Here is a 21,185-nt window from a genome sequence, read left to right on the forward strand (position 1 = left end):
AGCACCATCCACTGGTCGACCTCTGGGAACAGGTGGTCACCATGCCAGCACCATCCACTGGTCGACCTCTGGGGACCTTTTGACTCAAGTGCTCCATTTATGGTCAAGAGAGAGCTGCTCCTCGAAACCCTTACGGGAGACTGCAGCTTGTTGCGGGAAATCAGAAGCTGCGTTTTGTGAGGGATGCAGCAGAGATAAATACTTACTTAAAGATTACTTGTTGCAGGTGGGCTTTATGATCATGTACAATGGGGCCAACAATCAATAACAACTATAGGCTATGTTGTTCAGATAGGCCTATTTTTATATTGAAAGAAAACATGGTTTCAAATGCAAACCAAATGACTAATAACCAACTTACCGTCATGTATCCATTACGCAACATTGCCATATTTGTTATTCATTCATTGGATTTCTATTGTTATTGAATAAAAGCATGCTACCGTGTTATTACTACATCTTCAAGAGATGTATATTTAATTATTCAGTTTCCTGCTGTGTGTTGCTAATGTGATTGCGAGAGAAAGGAAACAGCTTGCCTGCTGAAATGCATCAATAAGCAGGCCAAATGACTTTCCTAATCAATTAATTGAACGTTGCTGCTGGTGCTAAGTTAAAGTGATCTAGCTATTTTGGATTGAATGCAATGGGCATTGGGGCTGCAACTGCAATCAATACAAATCGGCCTAGTATTATGTCAAAAGTGAGAGATACATGAACAGGTTTCAGGTTTTTATATCGAAATAAAGCTTCGTCTCAACATACCAATTATTCAATAAAGTCCGACATCGAATATCTTCAACACAACGTTGACATAATTGTTATTTATCCATCGAATGTATATGATTACTGGGGGGAAGTGGAACGCGTGCTGCAGTGTTACTTACTAGTCTACTACAACGACACATGAAGACAGAGGATGTAGCGGTGTCTAGTTATGGTGCGTTGCCCTTTTAAGAGAGAGAGAGCTCCGTGTTGAGTAGGGTATATCTGCAGAGCCGCAAGCCCAACGTCTGGGCGGGGCTTCGGGGCTTGTAGCCCCGCCCAGACGTTGGGTTGCGGCTCTGCAGATACACCCTACTCCCGTGTTTCCATTCGCACGATGACGTCACGACACATGAAGGGCTCTCCAGCCTATCCTCTCTAAACAATCAAGGCGATGGTCCTGCTGGCTGTGAGAGTCGTGCTTTCGGGAGGGAGACTTTTTCCACCGCAAAAGCCAGAGAGAAACACAAGCCGTTGAGATGAACCAGAGCCCCCGCGCGGTCGCTGTGGATTAAAAACGGAAACTTTTACGATGATGGCACTGAAGAACGTGAAAAAGTAACCAAAACATCATCATCACCGCCGCGGACCTTCTTGCAAAAGCAACCAGAGCCCTGCTGCTAATATGCGCGAGGAGCCGAGTCGTGTTGTCGTCAACCCTGGCTGCAGTCTCTGCAGCACATCTTCAGTGTTTTAACCCACAGCTTCACGACAACATTTAGCCGACTTTTGTTTGTTTCCTAATTCTTGCATTCAAACTCCGCCGTAGACAGTAGCGCCGATACATACAGGAGGAACCATGGCGGGGAAGGTGACAGCGCCGGGCACCGGGATCCTGCTGGTGACGGCCAACGTCGGCTCGCTCTTTGAGGATGTGAGTTGATGATGTCAGAGATTAATATTAATAACTGTGCTGCCGGTGTTTCTCTGCACATGCTAATGTTGTTCAGTTGTTTTGGTTACAATGTTGTGTCGTTTTCACGTTGTGTTGTTGTGGTCACGAATGGATCACGACTCGTGTGTACTGTACACACACAGAGTGACACACACGCACACACAGTGACACACAGTGACACACACACAGACCCACACACACACACACACACAGACATAGACACACACACACACGCACACACACAGTGACACACACACACACACCAGCCAGCCGTAGGCTAAGTGCATACATTCTCCTCAACGCACGAGCACAATCGCATAACGTGGGCCGCATAACCATACAGATATTTTACTGTATGTCTGTAACATTTTCCTGTTGCATGGCTCGAGCACACGATGTGGAAACTGTGATGCGGGTATGTTGCTGCAAGTCGGTCACCCAGGGGTTTCTGTTGTGTTGCCATGGCCCACATAATGATTAATGGTTCTTACCTATACTGTACATCATACCGAGGAGGCGCTGTCTGCTGGGACCTATCTGAAGTTTCTTTCTTTATAAATACCGGTATGCAGGGCTAAGCTGCACTGGCTGCTTCATCATACCCCTAAAAGTGAATGCTTATTCATGCACAATAGGGGACAGTCATACCCATAAAATGGGGGACCCTGATGTAAACAAGACGAAAGTCTTTCTCTGGTCTTCATCCCCTTAACAATTGTGTGTATTGAGCTGTACTGTATTGTACCCATTCTGCAATCTGTTAATAAAGTTTTCAATCAATCAATCAATCAATCAATCCCCTACTCTGAATGATTATCTATAGGCTATTTGCTATATTTTGAAATTGTGAGAATGTGTGTGAGATATACATCTGTGTGACTATGGGTTAAGTCAGTTTCTACACTTGAGCATCATTCAGAAACCCAGACTGAAATAACATGTTAAACTAAAGCTACCCTATATAAAGTGAAACCATAGTCTAAATATTGACTAAAGGCCTACTAACACAGTTTTTCCGATTATGTAGAGGTAGTTTATATGAATATTTGAATCTGCCGAATCTAAAAAAAAATCTGATTATAATATGCATATTCAATAGATGACTATCTGTTGCTATGTTGGGCTATAGACTACTATTCTTGACTCTAAATAGAATAATAAGAATAATGGCACTAAACTCTGATGGCCGTTATGATGGAGGTCTCCCAAGTCCACACATTTTGTTACTCTTTCGATGTTGTGTCAATAGTGAGAGGGCGTACGTCCCTCTCCCCCTCTCACCCATGTGAACTGCTGGACCCATACATGACAGAAGCGCTTTTCTCTCACTGGAATAAGCCTATTAATAGCTTGCCTGTCAGTCAGACTGCCGAGCTTTGGGTGGCTCATGACTATAGCATAATTCTCCCACCAGACATTTGACATGCCGAGCCAAAACGCTGGGGTATTTTCTCTTTTTACGATTGGGGCGAGCTTAGCCAAACATGAATGGTGTGTCGCTCGCTACACGCGTTGCTTACGACAGCTGAAAGGGCTCCTCGTTGCTGCCATTATCAGAATTAGTTTTGTGAACATGACTGGCAACACCAGCCAGGAGATCACATGATGCAGTGTTGTGATTACATCAACGAAGCCTGGTGTTATCAGAAACGAGACTGATAACCCTAACCCTGATCGGAGGGAGTAAGGGTTATTTATTGTCGACTCAATCAAACGGAATGTGCTGGTGTAGACCGATCTGGATGGTTGATCTGAAAGCCATGGGAATCAGCTGGTATTGGCAGTGTCTTCCACAGCAATGGTGCACCCTGCAAGCTGTGACCCTCTGGGGATTTGGCCTAAAATGACACCCAGTCCTGTTTGTTTTCTCTGGAAGAAACACACAGGCCAACGGGTTATGCTTGTTGCCTAATGGGGAAATTCCCATGGAGTCATTCCTCAAGGGATAATAAAGACCGTTGCAGGCTACATTATGATTTATTATTAGGGATGCACCGAATATTCGGCCGCCGAAAATTATCGGCCGAAAATGGTCAAAGGCTCTTTCGGCTTTCGGCCGAAAGGGTTTTAGCACCGAAAATATGTCACAGAATGTCAAAGAACAGGGTTACGTAACGTTCATAATTATCTTCCATTTTTGATTAGGTCTCGTCTGGGTTCAACACCTTCAGGATTGGACTACTTCAAGGATATAGTTGACTATGTTTTTCAACTATTCTGTTGTGATTACGCTTCATTTGACTACTGTGCATCTTCTCCTTGTTAACACCCGTCTTTCTATTCTAGTAGTAGTTACGGTAAACCACCTCTAACCAGCCATGTTACAGTTGTTTAAGCACTACTCAATATACAGATAAATGCATTGGATTAGGCCTATTATAGATGTTTAAAAGGCTGTTTAACTCCAGATCAGACTTGTATTGTCACTTAAATCTCTCTTAAATCTTTTTGTTGTTGTATGTTCCAAGTTTTATTTGAACGCAAGACAAAACATTTATCATCATGAGAAAAGAGTTAAAAACACTCTTTCTCATGTTTTGTAAAGTTGACCCTCTCTCTCTGCCACCCTCTGTGAATCTAATATCGTTGCCAAACCCAGAGTCCTCCGGATGTCTAAAAGGCAAGTGTTAGTTGTTTGTGCATTGCATTTGTGCATGTCTCACATGTTGTGTGTTTGTTCAGAGTCAGGCAAGCTGCTCTAGTGGTGTTGGGTAACAGTCAAGTTGTTGGTCCCATTGGCATTGATTACCATTGAGATGTCAGTCAATCATATGTAAAAAAGTAGTAGAACGCGCTCACTTGATTGACACTGGGTGCTGTAACCTTTGATACTATATATAAAAAATTGGGAATTTATTAGCGGCCAATACATTTGAAAAACCTGGAGTCAATCATATGTAGCCTACTGTGTGTACCGGTATATATTTTTAGGATAAGTTGATTAAACAAACTACAATCACCATGACGTAGGCTAACTAGCTGACACATAAAATACCCATAGCTCCATCCAACCCCACCACAAGACGAGTCCAAGGTGTGTAGGTGTGATAAACTGAACGATGTTCTGAGGGTGGAGTAGTCATTACGAGGAGATAGATAATTGCCATAGTCTTGTACTCTCGGCTTTAGAACTCTAGACAAGGGGCAGAGGGCATGTCACCTGATCTGCCTCTATATAGTAGAAAGGCATGGTATGGTATGAATGTCCTAGTGTTAATTCCCTCACAACATAATCAGTCACGCACCAATCTGCGCTATGAAGCGAATGTATCAAATGCCATTAATAGGCCATCCAATTAAAAGTATCCACTACTGACTGAAACGATTGAGATATCCATTCAATCCATCCATTACTCCATTACTATGTGTCAAAGAATACAGAAGATCAAGGTACTCTATTCTGATTCCTCACATGTTACACATTTGCTCTCTTATCAGGTTTTAGTGTTGTGGAAATTCTCCTGATACACACAAGTCTACTTTATATCCAATATGGTTACCACCAGTGCCTCCCTGTGGTGCTAGGCTTCATTGCTCAGGTTGTTAGGTGTTGGTTATAAGTGCATTTTTTTTTTAATCATAGGTTTGTATGTTATTTGTAGTGGTGGTGGCAAGCTGGGATAGGAAGAAACTTTAGAGGAAATCAACAGTTGTGATTGGAAGATCAAGAAAAGAGGGAGGCGTTTGAGATAGGCCAATATACACATTCAGAGCAGTAGGATTACTGTGTATGTACATGAAAGATGGGACATTGAAGGGATATTTCACTTTAGTAGAACTTGTCAAGTTTCAGCAGTCTTACCTCTATCTAAAGCCATCCACAACTGTCTGCTGTCAACACCACCATTCCTCCCAGGTGTTGGGCTCCTCATTCACTTCCATTCATTTTGGGAGCTTAGTCTAAATATCATACTACTGAAACACCTGTTGTCAATGTCTGCCAACAAAGATGTCAGCTAAGTGATGGAATGGAATACCATGAATAGCGCCCGTCTCTGGTTGACGATGGGTATCTAACACTGGCACCCTGCCTGTCCGTACCCCGCCCACCCCACCCCTTCCTTCAGGAGTCCCCCGACAGCTCATTAGCTCAGGCCATCATGGTCCGTCTCATTACAAGTGGATCCAGACCCCAGCGAGGTGACATATTTACACTACTAAAGATAGAATGAAACAGGAGAAAATACTCCTTGAGTGTGTCCTCCAGCCCAGTCTCTAGCCACACGCTGCACTCCATCTCTCCATGCTACCCCCGATCGCTCCATTTAGCCCGGCATGCATGTCATTGTAAAGACTTTCCTGCTGTTACCAGAGGTCGGCCCAGTAGCTCTCTAGATTGCGGGGGGAGGAGTGTGGTGGCAGGGACTGTACTTGTCCTGCTAAACGTGTGGGAATGTTATCGCACAGACGAAAATAGACCCTGAAAATGTGATATTAAGTTGTTTGTGGTCCCATGGTTGATGTTGGAGAAGCTAAGGGAATAATATGAGAGAAGCAGCCCGTCGGGTCGTATTTATAGTCGTTTGAAATAGTAGCACTGTGTTTTTTTGTTTTTCCTCGCTCACAGTGTCCGCTTTGAGCTCCTAATCGCACAGTGATTTACCGAGCGATTATGTACGGAGTTGGAAGTTGTTGATGAAAGGTGTTACGGTGATGAGTAGAGCTAACAAGATCCGTGGAAAAGAGGCTCCGTTCAGCGATGTCGACTGGACGAGTGTGCTGAGCCCTCGTCTCATCAGTCACGGTCGATGGAAAAAGAAGAAACTCTTTCACAAAAGGCCGTCGGACAGCTCCGTCTCGCCACTCCTCCCCCGCCAAAGACGGTAGGATGCTGCAGCAGTGGAAAGGTTTATGAGAGAAAGATCAGATGGTCTATTTTGGTATGCTCTCTGCCCCCCCCCCCATTTCCTATAACATGAAATTAGAATTTCAAAGGAAAAAGACAGTTGGAAAGACATGAGTTGAGTACCAGTAGACATGAAAGCCAGAATAATGAGTGTAATATAGCCTACAGTGCAGGGCAGTTCATACGTGAACTTTTTGTTGTTGTTTTGGTTCTGTACTCCTCCACATAGGATTTTAAATAGGCGCAATGGCAGCCATTCATAAATCTGCAGAGACGAGCCTGTAATGCAGTGCACACAGAGTGCTCCTCTTCTGTTGTCACTGGTAGCCTGCTGAAATGCTGGATGCCTTCTAGCCACTACCCTCCTGTCTTTGGAAAAACCGTACCACTGCCCCTAGCTTATTGCATTGAATTTTGACCACTCATATTCGTGCGAGAACCCGAGGGAAACATACAAATCTGACGTATCGAAGAAAGCGCCGATGTAAGGACTGCCACAACACCAGGGATGTTGCTAGCTAGCTAGGTAAGTCAGATTCAGATTACTTTATTCACCATATTGTATATACAAATGGAACGTGATTAGACATTTACAGTGCATGATTTTTTTCACAAATAAGAATAACAAAATAATAAATAGTTATAAAGTGAAAAACAGGACAGAACAGTGAGACAACGATAAGACAAATAAAGTGCAGTGGTTGGGGACTTATACATACATTCAGCTCAGGGGAGGAAACTAACTTTTTGGCTTACCAGCCAACTGGCGAGTATCTGATTTTTTTTACCAGACAAACTGATTTTTTACCAGCCAAAAAAAATCGCTAATTGTGATAATTACTTCTTTGTATGTCTTCGTCTAAATTGATTTTCAATCATAGTAATAATCACACCGTGTCTCTACTCTTTTAAAATATTTATTAGCATAAAACATTAATAACAGTCTCTACTCTTCACAATATTAGCATAACACATATTAACATGAAAGAGGGATCTATTCTGGACTGGGTTGGGCTGAACTGGGCAGTGAAAGATGCTGGGTTGGACTGGGTTGGGCAGTGAAAGAAAAAAACCGAAGTATGTTGTGAAGTGTATAGATAGATAGATAGATGTGAAATGTATAGATGTAGCAGTACTGTCTATCTGTATGTCGTGTATGTCATGTTATGATGAATTGAAAATGGGGACCCTGATGTAAACAAGACGAAAGTCTTTCTCTGGTCTGCATCCCCTTAACAATTGTGTGTATTGAGCCGTACTGTATTGTACCCATTCTGCAATCTGTTAATAAAGTTTTCAATCAGTCAATCAAGTTAACTTTGAACCTCGGTTGTCAAGCCACGTCAATGTTGTGTATGCATCCGAGTGTTCACTGTGCCTTTAAGACGGCACGGTGGCCTTACGACAGTGCTGTGAGCCTGTGAAGTACTGTCAAGTGTTGTGGTAACGTCAGTTGGGTTGGTCTGCTGTTGTGCACTGGTTGAGCTAGCCCCTTTCGTGACTGCGATGTGCAAGCCAGGGGCTTTTGAGCATGAAATAAAATGTCTAACCTTACGTCGTAGTCCGGTGCGCAATAGACTAACATACACCTCTGTAATTTAAATGTGTCCTTGCCTTGGACTCGAGAGTTGTACTAGGGTTGGATGCAGTTCCCCGTTGCTCAGTCTGTCTGTTTTCCATCTTCTGTGTTTAACGTTATCTGTTTGCGAGTGCTTCCTTGACTGATGGCCAGTACCACAGGACTTTTATTCAACATTCTATATGTCCGCGGGTTGGCCAGTACTGCAGGCACTTTTATTAAACATTATATATGTCCGCGGGTTGGCCAGTATTGCGGGAACTTTTATTAAACATTATATATGTCCGCGGGTTGGCCAGTACTGCAGCAACTTTTATTAAACATTATATATGTCCGCGGGTTGGCCAGTACTGCGGGAACTTTTATTAAACATTATATATGTCCGCGGGTCTTGTGCAGTGCTCTCGTGGCACTGTCAACTCGCCAGACTGGCGAGTGGTCTTCATGAATCACTCGCCAAACGTAAAAAATACTCGCATTTGGCGAGTAAAGTGGCCTAATTTCCTCCCCTGATTCAGCTCCCATTTCAGGTCCCCGGAGAGTGTCATGCCGAGGAAGCGGCAAGATTCCACAGAGGCCACGGGGTGCCTCCCAGAATGATCGCGGTGGGGGGGCTGCCTTCCGCCTGAAGTTCACCACCATCTCCACTGTTTTCTGGGCGTTAAGGTCCAGGTTGTTGCAGCTGCACCAGCTCTGCAGCCTGTCGACCTCCCTCCTGTAGGCAGACTCATCCCCCCTGGATATGAGACCCACCAGGGTGGTATCGTCCGCAAACTTCAGGAGCTTGACCGAGGGGGGCAGAGTAGGGGTGGGCGTGAGTAATCGATTGATCGTTTACTCACGGCTATGAGAAAACTATCTTAAATTTGTGTTTTAGACTTCGCTCTTTTATTTTGAAACCCCCCGACCGGAAGTATTATTGTTGACAACTTGTGTCGTCCGGTTCTGTGCTTTGAGCTAACGCTAATTAAGCTAGCTAATATTTGTCTTCCTTGACTTGTTGAAAATGTCTATTATACAAATGTTGAGGTTCCGTGTGGACGAAGCGTGCATACGATAAAATACGTTGGTGGATACACCCAAACTTGTCTCCGTGTGGACATGGAGAAGTGGGGTCGGGACACACACACTGTCGAGTCTTGACTTTAGGCACATAGCGGACATTTACGCATAACGTAGAACATTTGCGCATATTTCTGCGGTCAAAAATAGTTAATAAAAGTGAAGACGTATGTAGTACCTACTTACTGGTCACAGGAGTCTTCAATAACATTTGGATGGTAATCTATTTTGTGAATACATTTGTTGAAACATATTTGTTGGCAGACGACTCTTTATAAACACTGCTATCTAACGTTAGCAAGCTAAGCGTGCATAGCTCGACCTGTGTAACGTTAAGTAACTTGTGTTCCTCCACGAGTAATCGATCACTACTCGAGTACATCATGCGATCAATCCATCTGGATTCTTTTAAACTGCAGTAAAACTCAATGAGCTCATTTGCAAGGTTGTCAGACGTCTGTGGGGATTTCGGTTTGTAATTTGTGATGGTTTTGAGGCCTTTCCAGACGGCTGCAGTTTCCCTGAGAAGCGCTGTTTCGCCTCCTTCACTGCTCTCTCAAATGTGTACTTGGCCTCCTTAAAACTAGCCTTGTCCCCACTTCGCATGGCCTTCTCCTTCCCAACCCTCAGCTGTCACAGCTGGGCTGTGAACCAGGGCTTTTCGTTGTTGTAGACTTTACTGGAGCGGGAGGGGACACACATCCTCACAGAAGCTGACAAATCACATACTCGTCCAGGTTGTTCCCAGCCTCTGGCCCCGCCCACTCCAGGAAAACCTGATCGCAGCCCGCATGATCCAGCCAAGCGCTTCACCGGACCACACTTTGATGCGTCTTACTACAGGTTTACAGATTTTTTATTTCTGCCTGTAGCAAGGGATCAGATGGATTAAATCATGATCGCTGTTGCCCAGCGTGGCACGTGAGACAGAATGGTAAGCTCGTTGAATCGTACAGTAGCAGTGGTCTAACGTATTCGCTCCCCGGGTTGGACACGTTACTTGTTGCTGGTACCTCGGGAGAACACGGCTCAAATTAGCCTGGTTAAAGTCACCGAGGGCGATCACCAGACTATCTGGATGTTTCAGTTCAGTTCTCAAAATCCACTCGGCCAGTGTGTCTTGTGCAGCATCGACGTCTGCGTCAGGTGGAATATAAACACACAAGGATAATGGAGCTGAACTCGAGGGGGGAGTAAAATGGATGGCAGAGTAAGAATATAGATTCTAAGTTAGTGGAACAGTGCTGGTCCATCACTGTAACATACGAGCTCCAGCGAGCGTTTACAAAGAGCAGCAATCCACCGCCTCAAGACTTTTTTACTGCCACAAAGTTACGGTCAGCCCGGTGCATGGAGAATCCCACCAGCTCCACCGCTTCATCGGGGATGACATTTACATTTACATTTACATTTAGTCATTTAGCTGACGCTTTTATCCAAAGCGACTTACAAGTTCTGTACGACAAGCCATCAGGAAGGGCACAACTCTATCAGCTGAGTAACAATGTTCATCAAAGTGTTGAGTGCTACAGTGTAGGTCAGTTTATTAGGACAAGTGCATGACAGTATGGTTAGTTAGGGTTAGGTTTTTTTTTTTTTTTTAAATTCAGATAATGGTTGAAGAAGTGCGTCTTTAGTCGACGGCGAAAGATTGGACGTGTTTCGGCTGTCCTAACTGGGGTGGGTAGTTCATTCCACCATTGTGGGGCAAGGACTGAGAATAGGCGACTTCTCTTTGATGACCCTCCCGGAGCTTGGATAGGAGTAGGTCTGAGGCGGCCAGAAGATGCAGAGCGTAGGGGTCTTGAGGGTGTGTAGTTAGACCATTGACCGGAGGTAGGCGGGAGCAGTTCCCTTTGCCGCACGGTATGCTAGGTCGAGGGCCTTGAAGCGGATTCGTGCAGCAATGGGGAGCCAGTGCAGGTCCCTAAGAAGTGGGGTGACATGGGCCGACTTCGGTAGGTTTGAGATCAGGCGGGCCGCTGCGTTCTGAATGAGTTGAAGAGGCTTAGTGGCAGTGGCCGGGAGGCCAGCGAGCAGTGCGTTGCAGTAGTCGAGGCGGGAGATGACTGTTGATTGGACAAGGAGTTGGGTGGCTTCTTTTGTCAGGAAGGGGCGGATCCTTCTGACGTTGCTCAGGAGGAATCGGCAGGTTCTGGTTGTCGCTGCGATGTGAGCAGAGAAGTTCAACTGGTCGTCGACGACAACACCAAGGTTCTTGGCGGTCGGGGACGCGGTCACAGCTGCATTCTCGACTGTGATGGAAAGGTCGGTCAGGGGGGAGGATTTGGCCGGCAGGTGGAGCAATTCTGTTTTGCTTAGGTTCAGTTTGAGGTGGTTGGTCGTCATCCAGGCGGAGATGTCGGACAGACAGGCCGAGATCCGCTCAGAGACGTGGATATCTGAGGGAGGGAAGGAGAGGAAGAGTTGAGTATCGTCGGCATAACAGTGGTAGGAGAAGCCATGAGACGTGATAATGTTACCCAGTGATTTAGTGTAGAGGGAGAAGAGAAGGGGTCCTAAAACCGAGCCCTGGGGGACACCCGTCCGCAGGGGGCGGGTGGCCGACAGGGTCCCTCTCCATGACACTTGGTAGGAGCGGTCATTGAGGTATGATGACAACCATGTCAGCGCAGAGCCAGCCACTCCCATTCCTGCGAGGGCCGCGAGGAGGATCTGGTGGTTGACTGTGTCGAAGGCTGCAGATAGATCTAGGAGAATCAGGACAGAGGAGAGGCCTTTCGCTTTTGCTAAGTGAAGTGCCTCTGTGACCGCAATGAGGGCTGTCTCTGTGGAGTGACCAGTCCTGAAGCCTGACTGATTAGGGTCTAGGAGGTCATTCTGTAAGAGATAAGCAGTAAGTTGGTTGGATACAGCACGTTCAAGTGTTTTAGAAAGGAAGGAGAGAAGAGAGACAGGACGGTAGTTGCCTATGACGGTAGGGTTCAGGGATGGTTTTTTTATGAGGGGCGTGACTCTGGCTTGTTTTAGGGAGGTGGGGACCACCCCCGAGTTGAGTGAGGAGTTGATGGTTGCAGTTAGGAATGGGAGGATGTCTGGTGCTATGGTCTGGAGGAGTGGGGAAGGTAGCCGGTCCAGCTGGCATGTAGTCGGACGGTTCGACGTTACCAGTGTCAGGGTCTCGGCTTCTGTAATGGGAGAGAAAGATGACAGAGTGAAGGATGAGGTTCTCGATTCAGCATTTGGAATGGGTGGGGGTTGGGAGAAGGAGCTGCGGATGTTCTCCACTTTTTCCTCAAAGAAGATCGCAAAGTCTTCGGCAGAGAAAGATGAGGGAGGGGGGGGTGGGGGGGGAGTGAGGAGGGAGGACATGGTAGCATGCAGTTTGCGAAGATTCTTGGCAGAGGCCTCGATCCTATGGTGAAAGAAAGAAGCTTTGGCATTAGTAATGGTTTTGGAGAATGTTAACAAGAGGTTGTGATATGTGTCGATGTCAGCAGTGAGGCGTGACTTTCTATACTTCCTTTCAGCTGCTCTCAGGACCTGTCTTTGTTCTCTCACTGGATCTGTCAGCCATGGACTGGGTGGGGAACGGCGGGCAGGTTTCTCAACGAGGGGACAGAGCTTGTCGAAGGAGGTTGCAAGGGCTGAGAGGAGGGTGGAGGTTGCCATCTCTGTGGAGAGAGCAGAGAAGGTGTCACTCAAAGGTAGAGTGGATAGTATGTCAGAGGAGAGGGTAGAGGGGGATAGGGAGGGCAGGTTGCGTCTGAGTGAGACGGTTTGAGTTGGGGTGAAGACCTTTCGGTTAAGCATGAGAGTTAGTGAGAAGGATATGAAGGAATGGTCAGATACATGTAGGGGAGTTACCGTGGTGTTAATGATACTGGAGTTACGGGAAAATATGAGATCCAAGGAGTTGCCTGCTTTGTGGGTGGGAGGCATGGCAGTGGGAGTCAGGTCAAATGATTGTAGGAGGGAGACTACTATGACTGACTGAGATGAGTCAGGCAGGTTGAAGTCGCCCAATAGAAGGAGAGGGGTACCATCTTCCGGTAAGGAGCTTAGAAGCATGTCCAGCTCATCTGTGAAGTGATCGAGCGGACCTGGAGGGCGGTAGAGTGTAACAATGGTGAGATTGAAAGGATTAGAGACAGATACAGCATGATATTCAAAAGAGGAGAGTGACAGTGCTGGGAGGGGTGTTAAGTTTGTAGTCCATGAAGGAGATGTCATGAGACCAGTGCCTCCACCCCGCCTGGAAGGTCGAGGTGTGTGAGTGAAGTTATAGTTTGTAGATAATGCTGCAGGTGTTGATAGATAATGCTGCAGGTGTTGATGAGTTATTGGGGGTTATCCAGGTCTCAGTTAGAGCCAGGAGCTGCAGATTTTGACTATGGGCGTAGGCAGTAATGAAGTCAGCTTTTTTGACTGCTGATTGACAATTCCATAGGCCTCCCTGTACTGTGACAGGTGTATTAGTGGCTGTAGGAGGGTAGGATAGATTAGCCGGGTTGCTAGCAAACTGCCGTGGGTGGGTTGAATCTGTTCTGGGGGAGCAGATTGTGGATATGAGACACATTGTGGTGTCAAGAGTGGCAGGGAGGAAGTAGAGAAATAGCAGAGTGGGAGGGAAAGGGAGGTTTTTCAGAGTGGAGTGTAAGATAGGACTAGGGTGTACTTAGCACTAGGTGGATCGGTGGATTCCTCTGCGGCTAACTCCAGGAAAACTCCTCTTTGTCCCTCTTCGTTTCTCGACGCTTCGCTGACGCTAAGCCAGCAGGCCTTTAAATCCCTATCACTAATTAGTGCTTTCTAACACCTGGCCCTTAATGGGTCACTTAAGGAAACAAAATGGCCGCTTTAAACACGCCCCTTAATCAAGTCAGCTGGTCAGGTCAGCAATCAAGTCTCAGTTTAAAGATATTACTAAATGACTTAAAATGTCTTACCCTGATGCAGTGTAAGTCTCTCAGTGAATGAGCTGTCCTTCCACAACAGAATGTAGTACAGAGTGATTCCAGGAGAGGCTGAGGTTCTGCTTTTAAGCAGTGACAGGGCTCTGAGATCACACTCAGTACACAAGTGCTGTCTTTAAGCAGGACGCAGCTTTTAATGGGTCACTTAAGGAAACAAAATGGCCGATTTAAACACGCCCCTTAATCAAGTCAGCTGGTCAGGTCGGCAATCAAGTCTCAGTTTAAAGATATTACTAAATGACTTAAAATGTCTTACCCTGATGCAGTGTAAGTCTCTCAGTGAATGAGCTGTCCTTTCACAACAGAATGTAGTACAGTGTGAGAAGTGACGGGTGACTCTCCGTGAATGCGAACACAGCTGTTGAGCGAAAGTCATTGTTCTTTGCTACAAGGGACCGGAACTCATCCATTTTATTGCAAAGAGTTCACGTTTGGGAGGAAGATACCCGGGAGTGGAGGACGTGATCCTCTTCGGCGAAGGCGAACCAGGGAACCAGGCCTTTTGCCGTGCTGGCGCTTGACCCACCTCACAGCCTGGGTGAAGACCGCGGTTCCCCTCACGAGCACATCCAACAGATCCGTGGAGCGGGTGAGTAGTTGAGGGAAAATGTCTAGTGGGATTGATTTTCCAATGTTCAGCAATTCTTCTTTAGAATAAGAAGTGACACAGGACACTGAAACTAAACAAAACGCAATGCACAGCAACGCCACAGCTGCCATAGACGGCGCCATCTTGGAGAGTGGAGCGAAGTTGCACTAACGTTAGGAGGATGGTTGGTTAGGATGGTAATGGCTAGAAGGCATCCGCGTTAAAGCCAGCTGCCTCTGACCGTGGAAGAACAACACTCTGTGCTGCGTTTCTCTGTGGATTCTTGGAGAAACAAGTGTTGTTTTTGTGTTTTCTTGCACAATGCAATCTTTTAAGGATGCCCAATACAATACACTGTTCTTGGACTATATTACTATATTATGTGTTAAAAAAAAGCCATTGAAATTGCACCCATCTGCACCTTCCCTTATTCACTTTGTGTTTCTAGGCAACAAGGACACTGCCACCAGCTCGCTGATTTTGTATTTCAACGTGACACAATATCTAGAAAGGGATATATTGTCTGTATGGGGTCCCATCAGAGGACTTTCAGAGAAGTTCTATGACTGGCCTAGTTTGGCTTGAATGGCCAAACAAAATTAGTTGGTTGTATGAGCACTTGATAAATACTTGATACAGAGGCATATTCCTTCACTAGCTCATTGATGGGTGTGAATGTAGAGGGTCCTCGATGGACAAGCTCATTTTCCCTCCCTGTTTTGTGGCTTTTTATGTGTAATGGGAGTGATTTCCCTCGACGTGCGTCATGTGGTGTTCTGTGATGTCCTCTTCATGCGTGTTCATTCACACTCGTGCTGGAATGCACGGCTGGGGCGTGTTACAACCCAACACTGGTAGCTGGACGTCAATCAGTAGATCACTTCCTCAACGCATCTTATGAAATAGTTTAGAGATGGGCGTTTCACTTTTCTTGTTTTCTTCCCCTCACAGATCGAGTGTTGACATGAATTCCAGTTCTTGAGTTCATATTTAGTTCTTGAATGTTACCTCATCTATTTTTAGAACACCTAATGTACAAGTGGCTACAATAGTGATACCAATAGTGTATTTAACAAGGCCTATACAATAATCGTACATTTTCAGTAATTGAGCTGATTTCATTTACTCAACATAGAAATAATGAATTCGGCGACATGAAGTCAGATGTTAGAATGTTGGGAAAGCAGTGTGAATGCAGTTGGCAGGCCTTCCATCAACTGGGATTGGTTGAGTTGTTGTCAAGGGGATAGCAATACCACTGTTCGCTTGAACATTGCCAATTTGGGTTTGTGTTGCCAAAACTTGGTGGAGAAATGCCAGTGTGTTTGTTTGGCTACAGAGAACTGCAGTTGCACTCTACCGTGATCTCCGTACTAGGGGTGTCGGGATGAATCGGTTTAAAGGTGCTGTAAGTGGTATTATTTTGTTAAATAGCTCTACATTCCGACAGCCATCACTAATATGCAGTAGAGTGTTTGGTCAGTAAAATGGGTCTCCCAGTCCCTCCGCTCTGCAGTAAACATAAAATACATTTTCTGGTATCCCTTGCCACTTTATCCAATCAGGAGTGAGAACTCTACACAATGGTCTGACAAAAAAAAAAAAAAAAATGAGTTTTAAGCAAATTTGTGCTTGAAACAAGTAAAATAATCTGCCAGAACAGTAAGAAAATCTGGCTTGGCAAACCTTCTTGAAATAAGTACAAATATCTAGGGCAGTGGTTCTCACACTTTTTACACCAAGTACCACCTGAGAACGTAGCTGGCTCTCAAAGTACCACCATATGACCGGCGTTAAAATACAGTCTATTCAGCTATGCACAGTTCACGCAGGAGGCAAATGTATTCCTAATACCATTATTTATTGTTAACTTTTGTCAGACACAGCCACAATGTACAAAGGGATAGCACTAGAACTAGCAAACGCTTCCACACAACAATGCAAGGGGCATTGAGAACATAATAACTAACATTCTCACATAGCAAGTGAGAAAATTAAGAACAACTGTATTTCAGCAAATGTACTTAATTCTCTCTATCTCTCTCTCTCTCACTCTCTCTCTCTCACACAGCAAGCAATTGTCCGTCATTCTCTCTCTCACACACACACACACACACACACACACACACACACACACACACACACACACACACACACACACACACACACACACACACACAATTATTTTGTTACAAAAACTTAATTTCCTGCATTCTGGTGCAGGAATTTTTGAATTTTTACCCTTTAAATGCCAGTGTTTGTGATGGGCATCACAAATTATTGTAAAAAAGAAAAGAAAACACATATTCAATACATTTTTGAATGTTTACCCTTTAAATGCCAGTTTGTGTGATGGCATCACAAATTATTGTTAAAAAAAACACAAAGTAAAATATTTACAATATATCAAATGCAAAGTACATTAGGCATGTGTCAATGATTAGCAGCAACACATATTTTGATGGATTTTTTGTAATGTCAGATTTAACACCAACTCTTTTCAGAAAAGTGGGAGTATTTCATTTTTTATCTGACATTACAAGAAATCTAAAAATAAATAGTTATGATCAGGGCTGAAGTTGAATTAAAGATGTATGACTGTTTAGACTGCATTACTCTCTGTCACAGTGATCTCCTGGTTGTTCCCCACTTAGATTATCTAACTATCGCGCTGCCGCAACCAGAAACACTGGCCTGGCCTGCTTCTAAGTTCAGTGGCCTGACTGCAAAAAAAGATTTTTTTTTTTTTTTTTTTTTTTTTTATAGCTTTTTTGGAAATGTTTTCAAGTACCACCAGCAGTACCACCAAGTACCACTAGTGGTACGCGTACCACAGTTTGAGAACCACTGATCTAGGGTCTTTATTGGATAAAGTGGGAAGGGATACCAGACCATTTATTTAGTGTTTACTGCAGACCGGAGGGACGGGGAGACCCATGTTACTGACCAAACACTATCAGTGATAACATAATGCTCTTCATAATGTCATAATGTAGAGCTATTTTACACATATTCTAACAAAGAAATACCACTTACAGCACCTTAACTATAACCGTGCTTAAAAATATCACGCTTTCCAAAATGTACGAATCTTTGAAGCTATGGTGTTTAGTTATGGTATTCAGCCTTGCGTTCGACATTGTCCTGTGAAAACTCCTCTTGCGAATTGCAGTTATATAGTCGTACTGGCGAATCGCGTCTCGCTCTTTCGCCATCGAGATATACCTCATCTCCAGTACCTACTGTACTACATGAACAAAAACAAAACACCCTTGCACTTGACCAGGCCCCGCCCCAGTGACTTACTACTTACTATAAGTCACCAGGCGTGGTCACACTCGCCCTTCCTCTTATTTCGTTTTCCATCATGGCCGTGCTTTGCACCATGTGTAACTAGTGTTATGAAATGCAGAGAGAAATTGAACAATGTTGGGTTTTCGCCGGAGATTTGCCAGCCCCTGGAATCTTCTCGGCATGTTCCAACGGCACGTCGGGTCTGTCCTGGTGTTTCCTTGTCTTGTGACAGCAGATCGAGGGACGACGTGCGATGTATAGCTATCGAGCTAACTCGCATTCAGGTAGGCTCTGTGCCATCAGGCATTAACGCTGGTGTTAGTAATACTGCTTGTTGTCCTGTGAGACAACCGAGTTGTGTATTGGCGCAAGGGGCAGGATATCTGGGTAAACGCGACTCTGAGTTGGACGTTTTCCAGGCTATCCTGGTCACTGTTCTAATGTTCCCCGCTGTGGGATGTCACCGCTTTTCCCTCCTCTTAACCGGTTCATTGATGAAGGTCAGTCGGTAGCTAATGTGGGGGTTTTTGCTGAGACTTATTTACCCTTTTTACAGGTAAATGGGTTGACAACAGGGCGCAGGGCAGGTGTGCCGTGGCTGGAAAGCCAGGTAGCATCGATCCCAGTGGCGTCGCGTGGGTAAAATAACAGGGGAAGCCAAAAAATTTTTATTAAAAAAAAAATTAAATATTTTTATTATTGTTATTATTTTTATTTATTTTTAAGTCAAGCAGTCACCATGTACACTACAGTATGGCTCGGCGGCCAGTCAAACTTTATTTTTATTTATTTAACAGATTGCAGAATGGGTACAATACAGTACGGCTCAATACACACAATTGTATAAGCTAAGGGGATGTTGCAGACCAGAGAAAGACGTTTGTCTTGTTTACATCAGGGTCATTAATACTGCTGGAGCATTGGTTAATTTTTGGTCCGATTCTTCCTTGCACGATTTTGCGCGCCGCGTGTGAGCAAATTCGAGACACATATTCGGTTGCAAAAAGGTGTCCCACGGTCTCCTCTATGGCAGTGAATATCTTCACGCGGATCGGAATCACGGCGCGCCCGTGGGACACTTTTCCGTTTTGGCGAGTTTATTCCACACTTTCGGCTTTCCTTTTCTAAGCATTTTCGGGGCTACATGTGAATGAGTAAAAGTTGCGGGACGCCCAGATGTTTCCACGATAGAAAGCTTGCGTGGATCCCATAATAGGCTCACTTAATACAGCGTTTTTAAAATCACACAACATTTTCAGGGTCGCGAGCCGACCTTTTCCCCTCGTTTTCGATGATGGAAGTGATTTAGGAAAAGCTTCGGCACGCCGAGAGGTACCCGTGGATTTAATCTCGCGAGGATCGGGGCAATTATTCCGCCCGTGGGAGCAGTCACGGGTTAATACAATATTCAGAGTGCAGAGGGGAGGTGTGCAGAGGGGATGCCAGACTAATTATTCTGCTCACAGCCCCGTTTTAAACTTTTAAGGTGTGGCAGTCAGCTCGAATCTGATTGGCTAGTATCGGTTTTGGACTCTACATACATGAATCACATGGTTGAGGCTGGAGAAAGACACCTACCCCCTGCCTCTCCTCTAGCTGCAGTGAGCATAGTGAGTCTGACAGTGTGTTAGAGAGAGTGAGAAGGAGAAGAGGGAGACATGCCATGAAAAAGAATGTAAACTATATTAAAAAAAAATTATATATATATATATATATATTTATTTTTTTCTTCATATTTGATATTTGATATTAATTCATATTTTGATAGGGAGGCCTGGCTTCCGTTGGCTTCCATAAGGATTCGCCACTGATCGATCCTGTGCTCCGGCGGGGTTGAACGGTGTCCCACCCGGAAGCCGACGCTTGAGAGCAAGTCGGCCCGGCAGGTGGCAGTATGGACTGATGAGGGTTATACTGCCATAGGATGGAATTTAGCTGCGGCCAGTGTCGTGGCTCAGCTGATTGTTTTTCTGTCCACATTAGCGTCGGGTAGTGGGGCTACAGGGCCAGCCGACGCTGAAAATATCTTGCATATTTTTGGGGTTATAGAAATCTTGAGATCAGTCGCAAGCTATAACCACAGGGAGGATCAGGATGTAATAGGCATCTCTGGTTGGAGCATTCTTCCCTTGGGGAGGAGGAAAGGTTTCTTCTCCTTAAGGCTCCTCTTTCCGCGGAAGGACTTTTTTGTCGCTCTGCGGGAACGCAGGCGGTATTTGGCATGGGCCCCACACCGCCTCACGCTATGCAGCCAGAGGTGAGAGCACGGCCTCGTCAACGACTATGGCGAGGCCCTCGACCGGCGGCCATGTTTCCCCCGCCAGAGGTACCCTGGGCGTTAAGTCAACAGGTGTCCACAAGGCCGACAGCCTTGGCGGCCGAGGGATCGCCTACATTGGATGAGCACGGCCTAAGAAACCGTCGCCGTCCTGCCGCGTGCAGCCCGCTCTCCGATCACTCCCTCCCCCAACACCAGCGGAAAAGGGGCTCTGATTTGTTTCCTTTGGCTGCGGGCCGCGGGCCTTCAATGAAGCGCATGCAGCCCCACGTTTCGCTTCTCATGGGGACAGGGGCTGACACCCAGTTGATGGCTGAGCCTGGGTCTGTCCGTGAGAATGTTGTGCTGTCACGTGGCTCCCTCGCCACCCGTTATGCGTCTGCGATTGGTGAGCCTGGTGTTACGTCTGTCACCTTCAAAGGTTGTCAGCAGGGGGACTCGAGGCCTCTTCGAAAGAATGCTCAGCGCGGGTTTCCCTGACCTTGCCTTCGCCAGGCCGGGTATCACGTTGGTGCCTCCCACTCCCGCAAGATCGGCAGTGGTCTGGCAGGCGCGTGTGATTTGGGTGATAGTAATATCACTGCAGGGCTACGGTGTGTAGGAACCCATGGGGGCCTCACACCTTGCATGTCCAGCTGCAGAACGACTCCTCAGCATGTTCTGGAGGGGTGTTCAGGGGGGGAGCTTTTGTCACCAGGTATGATGTCAGATTCTCCCGTATCAAACCGGCCCTTTCTGTCGGGGTCCCCCCTTGGGTGCGATTGCCTCGTGGGTTTGATTGATTGATTGATTGATTGATTGAAAACTTTATTAACAGATTGCAGAATGGGTACAATACAGTACAGCTCAATACACACAATTGTTAAGGGGATGCAGACCAGAGAAAGACTTTCGTCTTGTTTACATCAGGGTCCCCCATTTTCAATTCATCAGGACATAT

At 45.7% G+C, this 21,185-nt stretch overlaps 1 protein-coding gene across 1 annotated transcript in view; it reads left to right on the top strand.

Annotated features, from left to right (window-relative positions):
- The first annotated feature begins 1,160 nt into the window (after window positions 1-1,160).
- Window positions 1,161-21,185, top strand: part of inpp5a (inositol polyphosphate-5-phosphatase A) — a 359,903-nt gene continuing 339,878 nt past the window's right edge. Inside the window, 1 exon segment of the mRNA XM_084321922.1 lies at window positions 1,161-1,639. Within this exon segment, the coding sequence (XP_084178048.1) occupies window positions 1,565-1,639 (75 nt within the window). The 5' untranslated portion in view covers window positions 1,161-1,564.

The sequence above is a fragment of the Notolepis coatsorum genome, assembly GCF_963971535.1.
Source record: "Notolepis coatsorum genome assembly, chromosome: 9".
NCBI lineage: Eukaryota > Metazoa > Chordata > Actinopteri > Aulopiformes > Paralepididae > Notolepis > Notolepis coatsorum.